Source organism: Anoplopoma fimbria, chromosome 8 (assembly GCF_027596085.1).
Source record: "Anoplopoma fimbria isolate UVic2021 breed Golden Eagle Sablefish chromosome 8, Afim_UVic_2022, whole genome shotgun sequence".
In the NCBI taxonomy this organism is placed as follows: Eukaryota; Metazoa; Chordata; class Actinopteri; order Perciformes; family Anoplopomatidae; genus Anoplopoma; species Anoplopoma fimbria.
The window spans coordinates 16350350-16374433 of NC_072456.1; the positions used below are offsets into that span (position 1 = coordinate 16350350).

Genomic DNA, 24084 nt, shown 5'->3' on the forward strand with positions numbered 1-24084 from the left:
AGTTTCAGACTTTAAAAGGTCAAATGCAAAGTAGCTGTCCCCCTGTAAAACTTTCAAGAACATTTTAAGCTGTAATGTGAAACCAGTGGGTAGTCCCTTTGTCTCCCACTAAAAGGCAGCGCGAAGAGCTGACGTCAGACTGTTAGGGTTGTTTCCAACTGGGGTCCCTCATAAAACAATTTACACTTATTGTATTGTAATTTATTTTTGATATAAACATTTTAATAACATGTTAAATAAAAAGTTTCAGTTTGCACCTGAGATTTATTTTCTAAGATTCTGATTCATGAACCTTTTATCTTGTGATGGTCTTCTGCAAATATCTTCATGTACTGCAGTTGAGCAGAATAGAAACAAGACAACGGCCCACTCAACAAATGATACAGGCCTACAGAATCAATAACTAAAATGAATATGCTGTATTCTGTTTTGAAAGGTTAAAACGTTTTTAAGTCAGTTAGACATGCTGATATACAAATTCACCAGTTTCGCTGTGTAATGTTTACCTCAGATAAAAAGTCTGTAACTGCACCTGAACTTTGCAGCTTTTAGAGTCTAGGAACATGACCGAGGCCATATTGCTGCTGTAAAAACAGAGAGAGATCAGGTGTACAGATGAGACCAAATCAATAAAAGGCAGTTGTCATGTGCAACACAACATTTTATTACATTTCTCAAATGCTGAGATAGTCTTGTATAATGTTGTACTGTGATTGGTTTTGTACTAAATAGCTAAGTAAAAGTCAGCTTGAAAGTATTAACTTTGCATCTTTATAATGTAGGCTTATACAACGGCCAGTGCCTTGGGTGTTTTTTTGTGTGTGTTTTTTATACACACAATACAGCCACCAACATTTTTTCATTTTTTTAATCCAGTTTATCTGCCTTCTTGCACGTTGAGATTTTCCTATTCAACATTATTTGACGGATCAGTCTGAGAGTTCTTATCATCTAACATCTTAACATCATAAAGCCAAAGATATAAGTCAACTTCTGTACACATGGCATTTAAGACACTTTTTGAAAGCAACTATTGCTTTGTCTTTTTTCGACTTGTTAAATTCTACTCTTAAAGTGGTGTGTCCTCCCAGAAACCTGCCTGCCAAACTCTTGTCTCCCTCCCTACAATGGCTTTGCCTCTGACAAACCCACCACACACACTCCTCTGGTCGACCAGAGCACCAAAGAGGAGCCAGACGGCTGGAAGGACGGAGGTCCAAACCATGAGGGTCTTTATCTGCTTCGAGAGCTCCTGTGAGTCTATTGCTGTCACCTCAGATCAGACTGTCGGGGCCACGAAGCAGATGCTGAAGGTAACAAAAAGCTACAGTAGTGGCCGAGAGTTAATGGACCTCAATTTTCGTTTTGACTGAATTTTGAAAATGTGCCTAATGATTTGGACCTATTGCTAAAGGGAAAAGAGACTGTTTGATGGATTAAACGTATTTTTAGGGATGATGTTGATTATGGTGTACTACTGTTCATTGCAAGCCAGTTATTAGTTATTTTTTAGGTCAAGAAAAAGCTAAATCTCTCCATCAATGGAGACATTATAATGCAGCTCAGACTGAGAAGCGAATGCTGCTGCAGACACTGAACAGGATCTATCAAGAATTGTATTTCTTGGTCAGTAGTCTATCACAGCTCCATAGATTTCCACTCTGTCCCTTTCTGTAGGATAACTTTCTGGTGCAACTCTCAGATGACAAACAGCAGCAGTACCTGGAGCTGAGCTACGGTGGTGCAGTGCTGCAGGACAGCTGGGCTCTGTGCGACGTGGGCATCACAAGTGGCAGTACCATCCGATGCCTGATAAAGGTATTAAAACATGAAAAAGGGTTTAGAGATTTGGAGCTGTTTTGGGATTTGCAGTAAATACAATCAGTTTACAATGACGCACATTGAGGGAGGATGCTGAAGTGCATCTTTGCTTTAGGCCTACACTTCAGAAGCTATCTATTTAAATACATTTTTTTACATAAACAGATGAGTGCAGTGCAGGGTCATCCTTGAAATAGTTTTATTTTATTTGCACATACACAAGACTTTTTTAGTGAAAAAAATGGAAAACCAGCTACAGCAACTTTCTAATCAGTTCAAATATTTTATAAAAGTTAAATGTTGCCTCGAACATTCGATCTTACACACTCACCCTAACCCCAAAGAAAATGATTTAATTTATAGACCATTTCACAGTTATAATCATTCCAAATGTGTCCCAGTTTATTTCCTGTGTCAGTGTATGTGAATGACATATGCTGACAGGAAATAAACATGGACCCAAGCTGTTGCCTATCCAATTCCGTTCTATACAACATCTACTCCTGGAGCTTGTGCCTATGTCTAGCTCAACAGAACTTCAGTAGGGTTTAAGCTTGCTGCCACAGGAGCTTTATGCTGAGCATATATGAGGAGGGACCAGCAGTCCAAAACAAAACTTTTTTTACTGCATACATATTTACTACTTGGGATTAATTCTCATTAAAGACGTCCTTCTTAAAATGAATGAATTTCATGTCAGACTGGTACACTTATATGGAACAAAATGTTCCCACATGCTGGAAGAGAAATTAGTTCATTGCTGCCTGAGATCTTTAGTTTGTTCCCATTTGTCAGTTTGCAGTATTGGGACACATTCCGGTCTCATCACAAGGCAACCTTGTGTAATAGATGGTGGTAACAGTGTTTGTCGACACCCTCAATAATCGTTTTCTTCCGGCCTTACAGTGTTTTGGTCCAATTACACTCACTAGTCATTTGTACGTCTAGTTCTGGGTCACTTTGCTTTGACATTTCACTTTCAGGGATACATTTTGCCCCTGGTCCTAAAATAAATATGACATACATGAATTCACTCAAAATCCTTTGTATCATCCAGACAATTCAGGACATACTGTATTTTTCAGTATTTTCAATAGAATAAGGTGAAACTTAATTACATGTGAGTGTGCATAATGTCAACCACAGTGTGGCAGCAAACTACTCTTTCTCTTTGATTTTTCTACTTTTGCAATCTTATTATAAACAAAAACAAAAACATCAATAGTAAAAAATGTATTTATTAAACAATCAAATTAAACAAAAAATGAAAATGTGGAACACATATCTCTGACTTAAAGTTTAAATTTCCAAGATTGGCAGAATTTTTCTGATAAACACAGGGATCAATCTTGTGACTGCAGTCTTGTTTTTCTTTTTGTCTTATTCACTGCAAGGCCTGCTTAATTATTTTTCAGAGTGAACGAAGGCCTGTGGTGTGTGTGTTCAATGCGGTGACAGGAGAAACATTACCAATCATGGGAAGTGAGGCTTTTCTGCACATGTCCGTTGCTAGTTTGAAAACTGTGGTGTCCATGCAAAGTGGCCTCCCTGTCAGCACCTTCAGACTGAGCACACCTGCTGGTGTGCAGCTCTATGACTGCAACCAACTCCAAGACTACGCCATTGAGGAGGGTATGTCCTGCTGATTGTCTATGTGGTTGATGTGTGCAACTTCATAGTGAGTGATCTGCAGCTCAAAAAAAAATCTAAGAACCTTTAAATTATTCAGTGAAAAGTTAGATATAACTTATTTTCTTCTAAAGAGCTGGATTACTTAAAACTGTGTAATGTACACACCTAGCATTTGCTGATTGTTGGCTGGTATGAACTGTGTATTAGGTATAGAGAGATGTAAAATAGCTTCACTTTTACATTAACAAGAAATGAGTTGCAGTGTTGCACTATACAAGACCCTAGTTTTCTGTCCTTTCCCAATCCATGCACAGACAATTTAGTAAAATAGAATACAATGGAATAAATCAGAATTATTTTGAAATCCAAACAGGTTTTTTTATTTTTTTAATAAAGGCAGTACTCTCCGTTTGGACACGTGGGATGGATGGGTTCAGTTCCTCCAGGGTTGCCTGCTGGGCCACAGATTGACGGTCCAGAGCCACCTCTCAGAAAAAAAGCCAGTAATGAGGTCAGAATTTCCCTACATGAATAAAAGTATGACAGATCGGTTGTTGTGCAGCGTATCCATAAAGAGTCGGAGTGCAATTTTACACCCAAATAATGAATCTCTCTTGTCCTGCTCATCCAGGTTTCAGCTGCAGGTAGCACTCTATATTGCTGCTGCTTTAGGCCACCTGGATCTGGCTGGCTGGCTGCTGGAGAGGGGGATGCATGCTGACAAACCAGTGGGGGTCCATCCGTACCGCCAGTGGTGCCACCAAACCTCCCACCCAGACACCGGAAAGTGTCCCATCCACATAGCTGCAGAGAACAGCCAGCTTCTCATACTTAAACTCTTTATCACCAGGAACCTTTCGACTCTGGCTTGTCTGGACCCTGAAGGTCGGGACCCTTTGAAAGTTGCTATTCAGCATGGTCGCAGGGATTGTGTCCGCTACTTAGCCAACAAGCTGTGCTCAGTAGTATCCCTGTCAAACATATCCCTGTCAATGCGCATCTACCTCCAGATAAAACGCTGGGTGAGGTTGGGGCAGAACAGGGCAGCCTCCAATCGATGCCAGTACGGCAGTGCTGCGTTCAAAGCCAGGGTGGGGGATACGTTGCTAGTGGATGGCTTCAACCAACCAAATATGTCGTCCAGATCCAGGAAAGCTGTGACCAAACCAAGCAGAGCTATCAAGACCAAAGCGGTGAAGCCGTTACCTCCCATCTGCAACTTACTTTCAGTATCACACCTCCCCAGCCTGCAGTCTGTGAGCACCGGTGACTTTAAAGAGATGCAGAAAAAGCATAACATTATGTCCAAATAAGAGAGAATGGCTTATTGGACTCAATCTGTAGGGATGATCAAAATGTTGGCAAGAGCAAGTTTATACTTCCGCCAATCCATAGAGAAAGCATTCCCATCCCATCTCAGCCAAAATCTTCACATATTCTGACCGCGTCTCTGGAGTCCATCTCTCACCACTGTGGCCGGACACCAAGAGAAAAAGCCATATACTGCCTGACTGTAGCCAGGTCACTATCCTTTCTGCTATACACTCTATGTGCAATAAAACACATTGTGCTTGGTCTCATAAATGCAATCTTGAGGTTCAGGATCAGTCAGGCAAATTTTGTTTTATTGCAGTCAAATTAAATACACCACACAAGTTGTTTTTTTTGTTACTAGTTGCTAATTTAGGTTTTGTACATATGTATTAACTGATCACTTTAACTGGCCAAAATAAGTTAAAGTTGCTGCATATCAAGACATTTCTATAATAACTGCAGCTTCTGTAATGAGACATACAACAGAGTCTACCCCTTGTCTCTATTATTGACTTTACTTATACACCACATTTACAGTTCATCGACTGATGATGGTTAATAACTTATAGAGATTACTCAAATGCTATACATGACAGCTTTCCTCTACTGTGTGTAATGCTTGTTTCTCTTATGCAGTACCTTCACAGAGAAGCCTTGGTCGAAGCAGTTGAGCATAGCACGGACCATGATCAGGAAGCGAGTTCAAACCACGGCCTGAAACTCTCATCCAGATCTGTCACTCAACAGCTCAGCTGCTCATTGATCGCCCATCGCCATCGATTGCCCAAATTACTGCAAACAACGAAGAATCCTTCAGAGAGACAACTGAGGAGTGTATCTCAGGCTTACGGAAATTAAACCTCTCTGTGCTCAGCCAAATCTCTGCCTTTCATTGCTTTTCACAGAAAGAGTGATAGACAGACATTATGGATATTGACAAATACTGATTTATTACTTACTCACAGGAAGTGAAAGGATTCATTAATGCAATTTTATGTTTGACAAAAGTCCAAGAAGGACTAGCTTACAGCACTAACAAATGGTATCTTCTGCCCTCTCTCTCTATGTGTGTAGCTGCACAGTTATACATTTTGTAAAATACATTTTTCATTTAAATTATGTGAGTGCAGTGGTTAACACAGCATTTAGGCCTGAGGAGGTTGAGTGTTTCATATTTAAATAGGTGATGGACTATCAATAAAGATGATGAATAGATGTATAATTAATCAAAACACCACATGCACTCATGCACATTTGGCCTCCTCCTGACTTTAAAGAGATGCAGAAAAAGCATAAACATTATGTCCAAAGAAGAGAGAATGGCTTATTGGACTCAACCTGGAGGGATGATCAAAATGTTGGCAAGAGCAAGTTTATACTTCCGCCAATCCATAGAGAAAGCATTCCAGCAAAATGTGACCACTGTGGCCGGACACCAAGAGAAAAAGCCATATACTGCTTGACTGTAGCCAGGTCTCTATCCTTTCTGCTATACACTATGTTCAATAAAACACATTGTGTTGCACATTTGGGCCTCCTCCTTTTTGGGTTAGGGTTCCTGCATTCATATTCATTTCTGAAGTGCAATTTACATACTCCAAAGTATTGCTTTTGTTGCAGTCTATTATTTTAAGAACCATGCCCTAAAGGCGCCTTTTTAACTTTTCCGAGCACACAGAGGCAGCATTTCATGATGTGAAATCTCGTTTATAAAATCTCGCGATGTTGTGAGCATAGTACTGACTGCGTTCTCGCCCCACCACCAGTCAGTGAGCAACCGGGGAGTAACTAGACATGCTGAACCGCCGGTGCACGTAGGATCCTGCATAGGTTGACACTGAGTTTATAAGATGCAATGAGTTATGACGGAGAGCATGTTTAAAACCGAGCCTCGCTTTGGTGGCGTTAACTGAGTCGCAGACATCACAGAAAAATCAGTCGGAAGAGAAATAGTTGAGCCAGCCGGTGTGACAGTCAGCGTGCGGGGATGGCAGCTCTCCGGCCGATCAAAGGCATCCTAAAAAACAAGAACAGCGGGACAAACGTCAAATCCCTGCCCGAAGAAGTGCCGGGAGACATCCCTGAACAAGACCCCGTACTCTCGGAAGATGACCCGCAGTAAGTTGTTTTGCCTCACTGTCGCGAGTGTAGCAGCCAGGTAGCTAACGTTAGCTAGCTCAACACTTGTTAGCCTCTCTACGTGACTCCCCTGTCAGGCTAACATCATGTTGGTCAACAGCGTGTGCCGTCTGTGTGAGAACTTCCTGGTTCCTTCTCGTCACTATGACATGGTGTGTCCCCCCCCTCTAATAAACGCTTGATGGCAGGTGTAACGAAGAGCTAACGTTTAGCTTGTTCGCTAGCCCGTGACGTCAGTGACGACAGGTAACGTTCTCTGACATCCAGACGGAGGTCTCGCTAGTGTCGTTAACAGTGTGACCTGTGACCTTTGTGTACAGTACCATTGGTAGGTGAAGATGCCAAAGGACGAAACTCTTACGGACGACTTGCCTGACATTGTGCTGCTAAAAAAATTATCGGTAAATAATAGTTCACCGATATATTTACCAATATTTAAATATTATAAATATCTTATAAATATAAATAAATATATTTACCGATATTTAAATATTATAAATATAAATAAATATATTTACCGATATTTAAATATTATAAAATATAAATAAATATATTTACCGATATTTTCCTGACATATTTACCCATATTTTCCTGACATATTTCCTGATATTTTCTGACATATTTACTGATATCTTCTGACATATTTACCGATATTTTCTGACATATTTACCGATATTTAAATATTATAAATATCTTATAAATAGAAATAAATATATTTACCGATATTTTCTGACATATTTACCGATATTTTCTGACATACAGTACCAGTCAAAAGTTTGGACACACCTTCTCATTCAACTACTTTGAAGAAACATATTCTGGTTTGTTGAGCATTTGTTTGTTTACCACATAATTCCATATGTGTTCCTTCATAGTTTGGATGTCTTCAATATTAATCTACAATGTAGAAAAAAATAAAGAAAAACCATTGAATGAGAAGGTGTGTCCAAACTTTTGACTGGTACTGTATTTACCGATATTTTCTGACATAACATTTTCAGACGATATTTTCTGACATAACCCAACCAACGCAGCGTATAAACGTTACAGGGCCAATTGTCATCTAGACGGAGGTCTCGCTAGTGTTGTTAACAATGTAACCTTTGACCTTTGTTTACAATATCATTGGTTTGGTGCTATAACTGAACGGTACATTTTTGTAGACCAGTAACTTTTATAAAACTCGCAGCACTATGTGAGCTTTCTGTCATTTACAAACACTGATTGAAGATTTGTTATCTGCATTTGTAAAAATGAAAGGCACTGCTGGCATACATTGTCAAAACAAACAGTGGTCTATGACATGTTACATTAGAGTGATTCAGATCTAGGCCGACTAAAAGAGTGTGTTTGTCAAACTTTAAATTAAAAATGGTAAAATAAGTGTCGCTCAAAGCATTTGACTGGCAAGGTTGAACTCTCAAACCAGTGGGTAAACAAGGCAGAGCTTGGCGTACCCCGAGTTATATTTCTAGTGACTAGCACTTGTCATTATATCTGACACTGACAAACTGCGTTACAGGCCTGCACTGGCCCCCAAGCACCAGTCCGGGTCAAAAGTAGCATCAATCTGGGTTAAAAAAGCCTCTCTGATCTGATAATCCTGCAGCCACCTTTGCTTTTAATTCAACTTATACAACCATTTAAGGACAGCTGTTGAATATTTACCATTATCGGTATAATGGTGAATAACTGCTGTCAAATCCCCTGCTGCCTAAACACATCTCATATGCCCTTTAGTCAAGGCACCTATTAGATGCTTTGGCAGAGGACATGCGACCTTGCTCTTCATAAATTTCCTCCTGATGTTGGCTAGGATGATAGTTTGTCCTTCTCAGCTCGCTGTAGGGGACGCCCGACTGAAATATTAATCATGTTTGATGGTAATAGGGACGCCTTTGATGAGGTTAAGAACATCACACAGGTGAAAAAATGGGGTATGCAGTTTACAGAGTGATTAGGCTCCATAAGGATCTTAGGATCTTAGGATTTGCTGATTGTGAAAACTTGTCTGGGACTGCTAAATCCGCTGTTCCGTCGGGTGCTTGGTCTCAGGGTCGGGTTGACAAGATTTGTAAGAAGGTTTTCTTTCTGGATCCTTTCCATCTCTTATGCATTGATATTACTGACACTGACACTTTTGCTGTGGCAGCGATACATACAGCCTCAGATCACCAGTCCCTCTGTGCTCTGCTCTCCCACATCTTCCTCTCAGTCTACTTTCTGCCCCCAGGGAACTCTCGACATGTAGACTTCCCTGAGCGATGCTGTTGTTATGTATGGCAAGATTTGAAGTCATTAGCGAGCATCTTTTGCCATGAGATTGGTAAATAAAAGAATGTGCCAAAATGCTAAAACACAAAATTGCATTACTTTGCATCATTTGTATAGCTGTGGCTCTATGCATTTGTGAAAAAAAAATACATTGTTGGATATTTTTAGCTCTGTACGTCATCTGCGATCGCACCTGCGAGTAACTGGGTAAAAACTACCCGAGGCAAAAAAGGTTGCAGGTCTGCTCAGGCAGTTTCTTCATGCTTAATGCATTGTTGGTACAAATCCCACCAGGGTTTGAACATTTTAAAGTGCACTTGAGAAAGAACACAAGCTGGAATCTATTAAAATAGAAAGCATTATTTGGTATCAAAAAACATGGTTTAAAATATGCCGATGTGACCTAAAAGAAGGATAGACAAAAATATCAGGGCTTTTAAGGCTTTACATAAATTGAATTATGTCTGATTTATACTCGGGGTGTTGAATTACACCACCCACCTGCCAAATGCTGCCAAAGCTGGAGATTCTGCCCACTGTAACAGTTGGCTTGGGCAGTAGATTCATCAGTAGAATCATTTAGTCGAAACCTATTTAGATTTTAATATCTTTTTATAAAAATTTGATTTAATACAACTAAGGATTCATTAGAAAAACTACATGGTTATAGTGTGATGCGTCTGATCATTAGATCAACATGCATGATACAGCACATCAGCTTTGTGATAATATTCTCCTTATGTCCTACCAGTTACTTTGGAAGGTAACCAGCCATTCTTTGGTTGGTTAAAGCCGCAGTTTGAGAAATTAGGCCATAGAGGGATGGAAGATATTAGTGAATTCCAGTCCCAACAGCGAATCAGGCCCTTTCTGTGTTGATACAAAAATAGTCCCACTTCGAGTGAACGAGGAGGTGGAGGAAAAATAGTTTTCTGGGAGGAAAACCTCTGCCAAGCACCAAATCCACATAGAACAAGGGCTGTCCATGCTGTGCGCTGTTGCAACTGTCAGCTCTAAGTTTAAATCAAATACATAGACTCACATACGACTGAATGCAGTAAAAGCATACATGCTTTCAAATCTGTACACACTACTAAATTGATTTTTATTTGCACACTTATTTTTATAATGTCATGCTTTTATTTTGTTTTTTAGCTCCTTCTATGACATTAGATTTTTTTTTCTACTTCATAAGCCCCATGTCAGTCTGAGTCAGCATTATTTGTTGATACAGCAATGACTCTTCAGTGTCATCCCCTGTCAAGTATACTAAAACTTTGGCAGGTCTTCACTGCTCTGGCTCCATGCATACTAATGACTTCTCTTGAAGTCTTTTTTTTTTTTTTTTTCTCCCACAAAAGACTAAAGATTGGCAAGCTTTATAAATCTACCATTGTTCATGACAGCAATGCTCACATTGAGCTTGACTTCAGCACAAACATTTTTTCCTGTTAGAAGTCTTTGTTAACCACCTTTTAGTTAGTGGGGACATCCAAAGTCAACTTTGGATTTCCAAGGATCCGTCTAATTGTGTGTATTTTGAACAAAATATATTAAAATAAGAAACCTAAGAGCAATTCAATAATCAGATGTTGGCATTGGAAGTTTGGATTGCACAGGAAGCCCACATGTTTCATTTGTTTATTTCTTTTGCGGCTCCAATTCATTTCCTTAAACATTGTAGGGCACTGTACGGCCTTGGCCACTTGTTTTTAACTAATTAGAGACTGCCACCTTTGTTATCCCTTCAATCACCGACCATTATTTAGGTAACTGATGTATGAGCCTCACACACCCAGTCATGTATAATTCATGGATGCTTCCATGAAACTCAATCTCTCCTTCACTGTCTTGTGAGCTTCATCCTGACTGTGTGATGGACAGTTTATCTGGCAGGTAGTGAATCTCTCCATTTTAATATTGTGGACAAATGAAGACCACTCGGGCATTTAACCCTCCTGTGTACAGGTCAGTTGAGGCCACCTGTGGGCACAGAACATGAATACAGTTTCTGTATTGATGAGGGATCTGGAACTGATCAACAGGTGTCTGAACACCTCTGATCTACAATGATATTGAGCAGTTCTACTTTAGGACAAGGTATTAAACTGAGCAAAGACATTATCTCCCTCTTAATGATCTCCCTGGTTCTTGGTGCAGAGGTGGGTAATATATTTAGTGAAATATTTGATCTTTGTTTCAACATTTTCATAAATTGCTGCATTTGTTTGTCCTTTTGACTCAGTTTAGATTTAGATTCACTTCACCAAATAAAAATGTCACTTTTCAGTATAAAAGGGAAAATCTCTTTTTTTTCCCCAGATCATGACCTTACCATGACCATGACCGCTGATGTGGCCAGAGACTTCAATGCCTCCTCATTACTCTGCTGCTCCGCTGATGCACTTTCTAAAGTCTGGACCGATGACAGGCGCTTAAGAAATCGTATTAGTCCTAAATCTACTACGAACTACATCTGCCTGAGAAAGGAGCAGTGATTTGCACTGGTTTGAGTGTACTGCAATAAAGGCAGAAAACCCCAAAAGTAATACCAAGTTTACATTCAAGTATTTCAAGGTAAATAGAGGTAACTGTGTAAAAAATCAACTCCATTTAAAACATTAAAAAAAATGCCGTTGGGTCGATAAGAAGGAAATCATTTAGATTTAATCATTTTGAAATCCACAACATTCAACCAAAAGTTAATTTCCTAATGTTTATTTTTTTAGGACATGGCAATAAGTCAGATGATGCTTGGTTGTTTGGCTGGGAATGGTACACGGGTAAAATTAATGAGCGATTCTCCCCCGTCTGGAACTTATTTCCTCCCCTCTGATCCCTTTATTTTGCATGTTTAACAAAACAAAACAGTCCCTGACATTCGACCTCTGAAAAAAAGGTAAATGATAAAAGTATAAGCAGTAATGTTGGTAATAATATGGTAGCTAGTAGCTGTTCCCCTTCCCCTTTTTTTCTTGTTTACTGTTTTCAAACGTTTTGCTTGATACAGTACGTGTAAGCAGTACATTCTGTGCATTTGGGGCAGCCACTGTCTCCACTGTCAGACATGGCCGTGCTGCTGTTATTGTTGGTGGGTTCGGGGAGTGTCCGAGAGCTGAGGGCTGGACCTTTCCTCACTACTCTCTGACTATGCTACCTGATAGCACAGCTCAGCTCTCAATGATGACTCACTCTATTTAATGAGTTTTCCTAACACCGTTTGTCGCCAGCTATTAAGCACCCTCCAGAGATAGTAATCATCAAGATAAGAGACACAGCTCTGTATTTGGTGGTTTCCAGTAGTTGTTTTTTCCCCTCTTGTAGTGGCAGGTGCATCATCGTTGCTTTACAGTTTCTGTGATGATTTGCTCTGAATGAGTGAGTGGACTGGATTGGATTTAAGGGCAAAAGCGGTTTGGTGGAAATAGATCATGATTGGCTGCCTCTGGTGGGATGTGTTGTGTAACCGCACACTCTATAGAGAGAAGCTTTAACATCGTAACACACACACACTCCCAGCTGTTACTATCTGCCCTTTGCTGAGAGGATTTCTGGAATGGTGGGGGGGGTTTCTCTGATCTGAGCTTGCTTTAGAAATGAATGTTTCATAGTAGCAGGATATGAAAATTCTCTGGATCCAAATTTCAAACAAATACTGTATTGCTGTATGTAGTAATTACAGAGGTGTGCATTCTCTTTGGGCTTTTTAGTTTTGCATGTTGTTCCAGTTACAGAAACCCACCCAACAAGGTAGCTTATTTTATAGAGTGAGTGTGCATGTTCAGTATGTTGGTCAAGGACATTTCATCTGGATGAACAACGTTGTCCTATTTGCTGTGTACGGAGTGATTTCTCAAAACACTAGTCACCTTGCTGCTCATAAGCAGGCCAGCAGCTCATTACTGTACCAGTTTGTATCAACTAATGCACATGGGTCCTGCTCAAAAACCTTTCAAAAACAGCTGAATAATTTGTTACCCAGATCCACATCTCTTTTTTAGATGTCGGTCTTAACTAGGGTTGCAAAATTCCAAGGAGTAGCATCCGGGGAATCAACTCGGCTTAGCTTCCACCCGCAACCAAACCGATTGACTTATTGACAAACCTCTGTGGCTCAGGCAGTAGCAGCTGGCAGTGGATTGAGCATCACCCACCCCTGCCTGTCTCCCATGATACCTGACCGTTAGTTCCATAAACAGTGTCAGGACTGATGTACAGTATCTTGGCTGGTAAGTCTAGGGCGAGCAAAGGTGGTTTAACCAAAGCCAGGTAACTCCCAATGGCCCCTGGATTTATAGCTACAGGTTTCTGCTTAGTTTGTTTGGAAATGAAGAGGGTCAAAAAGTATGAAAAAAGAAGAAAACATTGTGCTACTAAAACAATGAAAACTGCCCAGGCTTTCAGTAAATGGAAAAAAGGAAAACAAATCAACAATTTAAAATGTAATATGGAGAGTGGGGCTACAAAAATGAAATGACCCACATAGAAAATGTTATGAAAATTTGAATAAAAAAAAGATTGCCAGTGAACAATACAATTTTCACTGTGAGTTTCTACTTCCTCTTTCCTGTGCTGTTATGGCAGGTGTTAGCGTTATCCCCTTAAACTAAATTTCTCATTTGGTGCCGATTTAGTCTTTGTTTCTGTTCATTTCCTCTAAGGATTTGAGAGGGCAGCAAGGATTAGAGTAATTCTGAACAAAAAGCCCCGGCGGAGCATGCAGAGGTGACAGCCATATTCCCCAGATTAGAATGGAACCATTTGGGGGATTAGGAACAGGTCCGTGTCAGAGCGAGTGCAACGAAAATCTACTCTTGTATTAAATGAGACCGTTGTTTTACTTTTGGCCTTATTCACTCACAGCTGATCAGCCTTACCTCTTACTCATGCCTTTATTTAGTGAATAAGGGTCTCACATCCGTGCTGGATTACCTTGACACGACTGCGAATACCATGTCAACTCCAGAAACCAATTTGGTGCTGATGGCATGACCGGACTTCTTTGTATGTTCTCCAAAAATGTGCTAAAAGTGGGGCACGTTCAGTCCTAGATTAACTCTAGTAGCTCTTCTCCCTGCAGGAATACAGTGGGTGGGTAGCCGGTGTTCACTGGTCCAAACGGAGAGTCTGTCCATTTAGTCCTCATTGTCTTCTCACTGTAATTTCTTTTTACGTTTTACAGGAAGAAATCACAGAAATGGGATGAGATGAACATCCTGGCCACGTACCATCCGGCTGACAAAGACTATGGTCTGATGAAGATAGATGAACCCAGCACACCTTACAACAGGTGAGAGTCTCCTGACAAAATGTCCCTTTGGAGGTTTCTATTGATAAAATTGATTTGAATTATTTTAATTAAAATTGTATATATTATATTATAAGCAATCCAAAGACATTGATTTACTTTAGTCTTGTACAACTGTATATCCTTATCTACAATTAAAACATATTTCCATAGAGAATACATGTGTAACACCACAGAATTTACCCTTTTAAATGATCCCATAGCCACTTTCGCGCTCTAAATTGTGCCAGTGTAGGAGAGTTGAGTTGGTATTTTTGTTTGGTGTGTGTGTGTGTGTCTCAGCAGGTTTGTAATCCAATATGTCATGGTGCTGCAGGGAAGGTCGACCTTGTCACAGACCTTTCCTCTTCTCTCTTCATGGTGCTCTTTCCGTCTACGTTTCGCCCCCTGTGCTCTGCGTCATCTTTACCCTTAATCCCCTCTGGCTTCTTGTCCGTTTGGTTATAGGCTTCTGTTTGTGTCTGTGTTTCATTTCCTTCTCAATCCTCCCTCTCTTGGCTCATTTTTGGCTTATCTTTATTCAGTTAATTGCTCTCTTTCAGGATGGTGGGGGACGAGGATGATGAAGGGGCGCTGAGTGACTCCGACGGCCACAGTGGACTCGCAGCTGATGACCTGGCATCAAAGTAAGAAATGTGAATGGAGGGAGACGAGTACAAACCAAGTACAGTAGTAGAAAGAGGAGAAAGCAAGCAAGCAAAGCAATGGAACGAAAGAGGAATAACTTGGCCGCTGTAACAGCTCTGCTACCTTTTTAATTGATTTTTTTTTTTTTTTTTTATAGTTGCTGGTACATTTTTTAGCATTTTTTGATTTTTATTGAAGAGGAAATGTAACCTTGAAAAGTGAGAAAAATGATTTGTGGCATATCAGCCAATATAAGTCACACCTGAGCACACTCACCCATGTCCTTGTCCTCAAACAGGAATGTGTTGCAACAATAACTGACGAGTGTGTATTTACTGTTCAGCCTCTGACGTCCTTAAGACAGTCGGTGTCCAACCTACTGCGGTATTACACAAAGAAACATTTGGGACAACATATTAAAATGCTGCAGTGCATCTTTTGGTTTACCGATATGTTCTATTAATTATACTTCCAACCTGGTGTATTATAGCCTCTTATATTGTGTAGACCAGTAGTGAAGATAGTTGTAACCTCCCAGTTAGTGCTGGTAATAGAGCAGCTGCTCAGCTGCAGCCTCCAGGACAGAGTTATCCAGGCAGAAAGTTGTGCCATGTAGTACAGACACACACACACACACACACACACACACACACACACACACACACACACACACACACACACACACGGGATACAGACACAGTAGGCACTAGGCAGAACACTCACTCCCAGACTGCACTGCTGCCGTTGACAATGCTTCAGGTCTGGTTTACTAAAGGCATCTTGACAAACTTCTTCCTTTTTCCACTTAAAGAGCAGCAGAGAGAACCTTGGTGAAGGTCAACCGCCATTTACTCCAAACTACATTAAATTTGGCGTGTCGTCAGACCGCTCAGACATCAGTATGTTTCACTGCAGGTCTGTTCAGTCAGTGGTTTGAAAGGTGCTCATGGAGACATGTCCTAATATGATAGTGATAGTTTGTTCTAACAAAGAAACAAGCAAAATGTCTATATTATGTGCATAACAAAATCATCATAACATCAATTATAAACCACACAGACGTGATCCAACGTGTGTGTGCGCGTGTGTGTGTGTGTGCGTGTTTTGTGTTGGTTGAACACCATCTGACACCATTTCAATGTTCTCATAGAGATGCTTCATGCATTTTTACTCTTGGCAACACTAGCCGATCAACAAACAGTGAGTTAAAGGGTGTTTCCCATAAGCCATGGATGTAATGTGGCAAAAGTCATGCAATGTGAGAAATGACCAAGAGGACAAATGCCGCCCCTGAGAAGTCTTCCTGTATATCTGCCACTCAGAGCGTCCTCCTGGGTGGTGATGGGAGCTTGAGATGTGTATTTTGCTTCGGGCCATCGCGTTTATGTAAGCGCATTGATGCAGGGATCGGATGAGCTGGTTTGAGTCTGTGCGCCACAGAGAGGATGGCGATTAGCTCCGGGCTTGCGACTCAATTAGCCGCCTTTTGTTTACTTCCGCTCAGAATGCCTTCCATTGTTTTACATTAAAACCCTCCAGATAGTACAACAGCTGCTCTTTTCCTCTGTCCTCGCGTTTCATCTCTCCAACATCCGCTCTCCGTCTCTCCTCTCACCCATCACCTATCCAGCCAATGCTTTTCTTCGCTTTACTTCCCTCGTCTCTAATTCACTGCACCGCTTACACCTTCCTCCTTCCTTCGTGCCCGTCTTTATATCCGCCTGGGATATATCTAAAACTATTATTAGTGTAGTCTGAAACAGTAGGAAAATTGACTGTCTTCTTTCTGGGTGAACTAGGCCACTTTGTTGGAGAGCAGTAGTACAGTAAATAGAAGCCTCCCCGGGGTTAGCTGCACCAATTGACTACCATCCGCTGAGCCGTAAACCCTTATTCATTTTGTCCTCTGCCGTTAAAGCTCTCCGAGTGTGAGAGATGGGGATAGTAACTCTTACTATTTTTGTCTCATGCTTGAGTACTCACACACGCTCGCATCTCTTCCCTCTCTCACTGTGCCTGCTCTATCCTCCCCCTCACCTCAAAATCTCTCCATCTCCTCCCTCATCCCTGTTTCACTCCATAGAAAGCCCTTTCAGAAGTCTTTCTGCAATGACTTTAGGGAGAGCCATAGTTTATCCTCCTGTCTCTATTTGGTCCTTTAATATGGTCAAAACGCAACAGCGCAAACTGGGTTTTCAAATACTGTGAAGAGGCAACTCATTTATATTTCTTACCCCTCTTATCTCTTTTTATCTTTTTTTTAATTTATTTTTTATCAAGGCTGGTGGAAGCAGAGGGCTCAGAGCCTCGCTTCATGAAGGAAGAAGAAGAAGATGATGAAGAGAGCAGCGAGGAGGAGGAAGAGGAGATGAGTCCTGAAGAACAAGGTGAACATTGGCGATTTTTTTTTTTTTTTTTTATTTTATTTGTTCACATCCACACCAACTAGTGCCCAAATTGATCAAGTCTCAGTGTAATATTATCCTCATATCCCACAGTTCACCTGAAATCTAACTCAGTGGCATCTGCATCTGGCAGAGTGACTAAATGCAGAGTGACAGTCCACCATTAAGTGCTGGTGGAGAGGGATCTGTTTTGGAAAGGGCTCCAGTCTTCTGTGCACACACACACACACACACACACACACACACACACACACACACACACACACACACACACACACACACACACTGTGTCAGTATGCTTTTGACTGTTCTCTGACCTTCTATGTGCGCTCAGAAAATAACACACACACATTCACAAACGCACTTCCTGTAGAACTTGAACAGATTCCGTTGCCTGCTTGTTGTTTCACATTTATATCTGAACTCTGCAGGTAAAAGCAAGAGGACAGTCTGCAAACACGATCGATACAATCCAACTGCAGAGCTGTAGCCTCAGCAGTTTCTGGTACACAGTTTAAGGCATGCCAGCTTGTGCCAGCTATAGGAGAGTTTGAAAATCCATTTTACAGCACATTTTTAGTCCTTTTAGAAAGGTTAACACAAAATACTAGACATATTTTGTGAGCAGATTATCTAGTGTACTTATTTATTTATGGGGCCTTTTAATCTAAAATATGTAAAAACACATCTGTTTTTTTGGAAATGTCTTTTTGAAGAGTTCATGTCCAAAGTAACTTAACACTATGTTAACTTAAACATAACAATAGTAAAAACATGTTAACACTTTTGGAGTTGCTAATTTTGCGTACAGACAATTTTTGTGTTAGACTTAAGTGCCAAGATAAGATGAACCTCTTGTTTTCAAAGCTAAATTAAAGAGACTTTATTCATGCTTGAATTTTAAACGTCACTGTTTACTCTGGATCTCCAACTGTCAAAGATATTTCCACATTCAATTTAGTTTACTTAAATAAGTCTCATAAGTTTCCCATTTGGAGTTTGACTCCTTTTTAAAATAAGTTTGTCACAAACATTAGAGATGGAGGAGAAGATTTTTACTGAGCAACCTCCATGTGGGAAAAACAAGTTGAAGATGATGAAAATGTTGAACTACGTTTTTTTTTCATCAGTGGAGCCATCATAGTAGTTTAATCAACCACTCCACATTCTGCATTCAACCATTGCTTCGGGCAAATTAAAGCAATTTCAATCTTTTTTTTTTTTTTTTTTTTTTTTTCCTCTGTAGCCAAAAAGACACATTTTCAGATGATGAGGAAGATGCACTACAATGAGGGCCTGAACATCAAGCTGGCCCGCCAGCTCATTGCCAGCGAGCTAGAAGAAGACGAGGAGGATGCAGACGAAGAGATGAGGGACGACACCGAAGAGGCGAAGGAGGAGACGGAGGAGACGGAGGAGACGGAGGAGACGGAGGAGATCAGCGTTGACCCGCCACAGGAAGGTAGGGAGGAGGAGAACGCTGTGCACGTCGGGATGAATAATTTGGACAGTTTCCAGTCCAACAGATTTTTAGCATGTGTATAGAGGCATAGTGGTGTAGTACAGCTCGCAAAAAAATATAGCTGAATGAAGAAGTTCAGAAATAATGGTTTTGCGCACTGATGCACGCTGTCAGTGAGGACGTCATTAGATTAAACGGACGGCTGCTGTTTGTTTGTGCCGCATCAGGAGGAGGGTTCAGTGTTTAAAACAAAGCACTTTTATAACCCATTAAAGATGAATGCAACGGGTTATGATGAAGGATTTGTCTTTATTTATGTCACGCTCTGTTTGATCTGGACTGATGCTTTGTTGAACTTAACATTTTCAGTTTGGAAAATAAAATATAATGACACAAGAAGAAGTGTGTGTTAAACCCAGAGGAACCATCAAAAGTAAAAAAAATTGAGAATAAAACACTTTTGTTACTAATGTGGATTTTGTTTTTGTGAAAGAGATGTAACCCCTTTTTTTAAACAAATTTTTTGTTCAGCTTCCCAAGCTTCTGTATAAGTGGATCAAAGTACAAAGAAAGGAAAAGAAAATGGGGAAATATAACATTTACTATTTATTCTAGCTCTGCCTGTCTTTCTATTCTCACGTCTCTGTTTGTCTGCCTGTTTGTCTGCCTGTTTGTCCTCCAGCTGATTCTCTCGACTCGTAGAGGAGGCGTCACTCCCAAATCCAGCCCTGTGTGTCGGTTCCAGGTCCGGACAGACAGACAATGCCACTGCGCTCTGTGTTTTTAATGCCGGGCCACACAGCAGACACCGCTTCACCACTCGTATAACAAACCTCAACAGCCAATAACTCCCCGGCCACCCGTCTGTCTCTACTATTCCTTAGAACTTTGCAATATAACCTTCAAACGACCTGGTTCTGAACTCCCAGAATCAGTGCAGCACACAAGAGAAGACTGTTGCTCCCTCCTCCTCCTCCTCCCCCTCCCTCCCCCTCCTCCCTTCTCCTTTTGCCAAGAATGTTCCCCTCCTACCTCCTCTGGACTGGCATCGCACTGAAGGATATGTGATTCTGATCCTGAAAAGAGGATCAAGGGTCTTGTTAAAAAAAAAAAAAAAAAAGAAAAAAAAAAAAAAAAATGCTGGATACGTGGACTCCCGTCTGGCCACTCCACAGTCCTTCTGCAGGCCACAGAGCCGGTATGTAAGCCCTGGAGGAAGCCAGGGGAAACCCCACAGCCTCATAAAAAGGCATATCTGAGACATGACGACAGCGATTATATTGGGTGCTCTTCGGATGGCTTTTATTTTTTTGTTTTGCTTTGTGACCCACCACTCTGTTGCATTTTCTCTCCTCCTTCAGTACATTGTGTGCTAGAAATGGGACGCTGTGATTACCAGGTGGGTTTTCATCTTTGTTTTACCTGGTGATTCAGGTAAGCCATTCATATTGGCATACTAGTGTTATGATAAATTAGGAGCTATATACATTAGTCTCTAATGGCTCAAGATAACATGACCGACATCTTCATTTCAAAGAAATATGCACATTTGACATCATACAGTGCACACTTAATATATAACACACTTAATTGACACATGTATGCAGTGGTGTTTCACTTTGATGCTTGCAGTCAATTGTATGGCTTTTTTGCTTAAGATCAAGTAAAACAACACAGACCATATATATATATATATTATATTGGCAATTTGCTGATTTTGTCCCATAACTTCTTATTTAAGTTTTCTCTTTGCAAGCAAGAACACCACAACCAACCTCAATTAGATTCTGGCATTTAAAAAAAAACCAGACGTGTATACCTCATAAAACCAGACAGTCAGCCTTTTTTTTTCAAAATTGAATCCACCGATACATTTGGCATACGAGTTGTCTTTCAAAAGAAACTTATTTTAAGTAAAAACTCACCCTTTAAATTGATTTGTGGAAGAAGATTGCAGGACAAGCTGGCAATAAACATTTCAAAATGTTCAGTCAAGACTGAGTCAGGCTTCTGGTCCCTGTTTCCTGGCCATAGCAGTAAGGTAATGATATTGGAACTTAACACATTGTGTTTCTTTGAAATAGTGTGCGGGACAGTGTTGAAGTCCCAAGTACGGTACAGCACGCGCTACTGATTAACAGGACAGTGTTCGTCTTTAACGAGTTACGCCTTTAAGCTCTTATGTAGATTTGACGAGGAAGAAGAAACCAGCGTCCTCGCTAACATGATTGGTTTAGTTGACTTCTTATTGCTAAGGACCAGACAGAAATGTGTTTTCTCACCTGGCTTCATCACATTTAATTTAACGTTGTCGGATCTACCTAAGTGTCTTGTACGAGGCAGCTTGGGAATGTTAAATAAAAGTGGTTATTGATGCTACTGACTTTAGTTAAAGCAGATGTTGGCTTTTTGGAGGTGTGGCAAGTTTCAGATTTTTGTAATGTCTGGTGTTCCTACAAGTGTCGACGAAGTAACTACAGGAAAGTCTTACATTTTTGCAATTGACAAAAGTATTGATGGGGGGGAAAAAGAGACAATTATCTGGTGGTGCGACTTTAATTGCACTTATAGAGTTTTTGACTGTCAGTTTCTGGGGGAATTATTACTTTTACTATAACGGCGCTATACACTGTATGACTTGACTAAACAGACTGGAGGGGAGAACCGAGGAGCCTGAGATCAAAGTACGTAGGAACCCTGAGTAAGTCTCTGTTGTGTTCTCTTCATTTTCTTCTGACCCTTTAATTCCTCACTGTGATTGAAAGTGTCGAGCTTTTTGTTATGGAGATACAAAAGATCATACACCATAACAGTATGGCTTCTGCAAACGTCCCTTTGCAGTTCATTTTGTTCTTGTAGTTTATTATTTGGTGGTGTTTTTTTTTCTTTTCTCCATTATAGAGGTTAAAGCAACTTCCTTTCGGCCATTTCCACCAAATCAACAAGCTCACATCCGAGCAGTAAATTATCACATGGTTATTGTAGAGAAACAGGAATACGTCGGGAAATACAGATTTTGACAATACTGTCGTCTTCTATTCTGTTCTCTGAATATGTGAGCAGATAGAAAAGACAACGGCAGAGAAGCTGAGATGTTCGGTTTATGTTCTCACTTAAGACAAAAGGACAAAAATGTCCCAAACTTGACTGACATGATCACCCTGTAGGTGGTTATTACCTGTCGAATGTGCCTCTTATGTATTAACGTACATGTGTGTAAAATGAACAGACTATGCTCCTCCATGTTGCTGTTTTACTTTTGCCTCTGTCTTGCTTTTTGTCGTTGCATCACTTCTGCCCTGTTCGGTTTGTTTTCTAAGAATGGCAGACTGTTCAACACTGAGTGTCAGTCTCAAAAATGAGGTGGATGTTAAATCCATTTGTTTTTGTATTTCCAGTTTGCATGTCCTTAATCATCAGATTGCGTGCATTCTGTTTTGTTTTTGTCTCCGATCATTAAACAAATGTTGTTAGGAACTTGTATCTGTTGTGGCCTTTGATTGATCTGAAGAGTCAGATGCCTAAAAGTTGAATGATGCAGAAAATCAGTCTGTGACAGTCTGATTAAATCCTCTGAAGGACTGGAGTTACAGTTTTCCTCCTCACACAAACAACAAAGGTTGTTTTTTTATTGCTTTGATAACGGTTTTTTTCTTCTTCTCCTTTTCTCTTGTTATTCATTGACAAAAATCACAAGCTACTGAAAGTGAACTTGACCCACTTGATCCAGATGTTTTATCCAATTTCTCATCTATTTTGGTAGTGATTCAAAAAAGTTGTTGTTTTTTTTTTTAAGAAAAGTAACATTACATAATAGTAATATGCACCATTAAAACATTTCATTGAGTTTGACTTTAACTCAAATGTGTTTTTGCAAACTTCATCCCTTTACAAAGTATTGAAATTAATTTGCAAAAGATGTTGTGTTTTCCATCACAACAAGGTCACTAAGGTTAATAACAAACAAGTAACTGTGTCATCCATAAAACCAGATGATATACTCTGCACTGGTTACTATACGTTAAAAATGCTTCAAGCCTCTGCTTGTTGTTTTGCATACTATTATGGGAATGAATGGAGACTGGCTCTCTAACAGATAGAAAAAAAATATATATATAAGAATATTTGTGGTCTTTAATAGAAATGAATAGAAATAAAGATCACTTAAATGTTATTAAGTGCCAGTATTCTACCTCAAAATTACTTGTACAAGTATAAGGTACTGAAGTAAAAACAGGTGATAATGTTACACTCACACAATCAGTCCACGTCCAGTGAGTTTGGACATTGCATTAAAAAAAGTATATATAGATTTCCATACACACCCAAGTTGAGTTAATCTTTGAACTGACAGTACCCCTCTCTAACCACCAGACGGCGCCGTTACACAATGCATCTGTCATTCCCGTTGGTTTTCTAGTCATTCTAATAGGATCAAACCAGGAACCGTGTCCGTACAGGGATTATCCTTCATGTTTGGTGTTGAGTGGGTTTACTGCTGAGAATGAAAGCATATTCTAGTGTTTCATTCAACTGCAAAGCAGCGTTTTAACGCAAGTGGACGAGGTATTTGGAAACATGTCAAATGTCTCACCTACTCGTCTAGTTAAAGTTTTAGTTTTAGTAATTGAGGAGTTATTAAATCTAAACTATAAGGTTCAGTGTAGTAAGAAAGGAGGAGTCCGTCCTGAGGCGTCTGTCAACTGACACAAAGATCGTGTAGAAAAACACAGAGGCATCACTTTGCTTAGTTTTCGTCTCTTTTAGAAGTGTTGACATCATTTTTCACCAGGTTGCAAAGTATGGATGTATTATGTTGTTGTAATAATACATATTTCATACATACAGTACCAGTCAAAAGTTTGGACACACCTTCTCATTCAACTACTTTGAAGAATCTAAAATATAAAACATATTCTGGTTTGTTGAGCATTTGTTTGTTTACCACATAATTCCATATGTGTTCCTTCATAGTTTGGATGTCTTCAATATTAATCTACAATGTAGAAAAAATAAAAATAAAAATAAAGGAAAACCATTCAATGAGAAGGTGTGTCCAAACCTTTGACTGGTACTGTACATCTTACACAGAGCAGTTAAAT

At 40.1% G+C, this 24084-nt stretch overlaps 2 protein-coding genes across 2 annotated transcripts; both read left to right on the forward strand.

Moving 5' to 3' along the window:
• The first annotated feature begins 1223 nt into the window (after positions 1-1223).
• On the forward strand, positions 1224-4766 carry LOC129094728 (protein ANKUB1-like). The gene is made up of 5 exons (XM_054602990.1): positions 1224-1313; positions 1678-1818; positions 3237-3453; positions 3850-3964; positions 4085-4766. The coding sequence occupies exons 1-5, from the start codon at positions 1224-1226 to the stop codon at positions 4764-4766; spliced, it is 1245 nt and encodes a 414-aa protein (XP_054458965.1).
• Positions 4767-6550: 1784 nt separating this feature from the next.
• On the forward strand, positions 6551-22463 carry ppp1r2 (protein phosphatase 1, regulatory (inhibitor) subunit 2). The gene is made up of 6 exons (XM_054602684.1): positions 6551-6885; positions 14363-14470; positions 15031-15114; positions 17396-17502; positions 18767-18982; positions 19665-22463. The coding sequence occupies exons 1-6, from the start codon at positions 6755-6757 to the stop codon at positions 19682-19684; spliced, it is 666 nt and encodes a 221-aa protein (XP_054458659.1). The 5' UTR covers positions 6551-6754; the 3' UTR covers positions 19685-22463.
• Positions 22464-24084: the final 1621 nt, after the last annotated feature.

Bases quoted from the DNA above. Each gene is read 5' to 3' on its own strand.
- LOC129094728 (XM_054602990.1), top strand. From the start codon at position 1,224: ATGAGGGTCTTTATCTGCTTCGAGAGCTCCTGTGAGTCTATTGCTGTC. The intron at 1,314-1,677 runs GTAACAAAAAGC...CCCTTTCTGTAG, and splicing joins CCACGAAGCAGATGCTGAAG to GATAACTTTCTGGTGCAACT. The intron at 1,819-3,236 runs GTATTAAAACAT...ATTATTTTTCAG, and splicing joins CCATCCGATGCCTGATAAAG to AGTGAACGAAGGCCTGTGGT.
- ppp1r2 (XM_054602684.1), top strand. From the start codon at position 6,755: ATGGCAGCTCTCCGGCCGATCAAAGGCATCCTAAAAAACAAGAACAGC. The intron at 6,886-14,362 runs GTAAGTTGTTTT...TACGTTTTACAG, and splicing joins CTCTCGGAAGATGACCCGCA to GAAGAAATCACAGAAATGGG. The intron at 17,503-18,766 runs GTGAACATTGGC...TTTCCTCTGTAG, and splicing joins GATGAGTCCTGAAGAACAAG to CCAAAAAGACACATTTTCAG.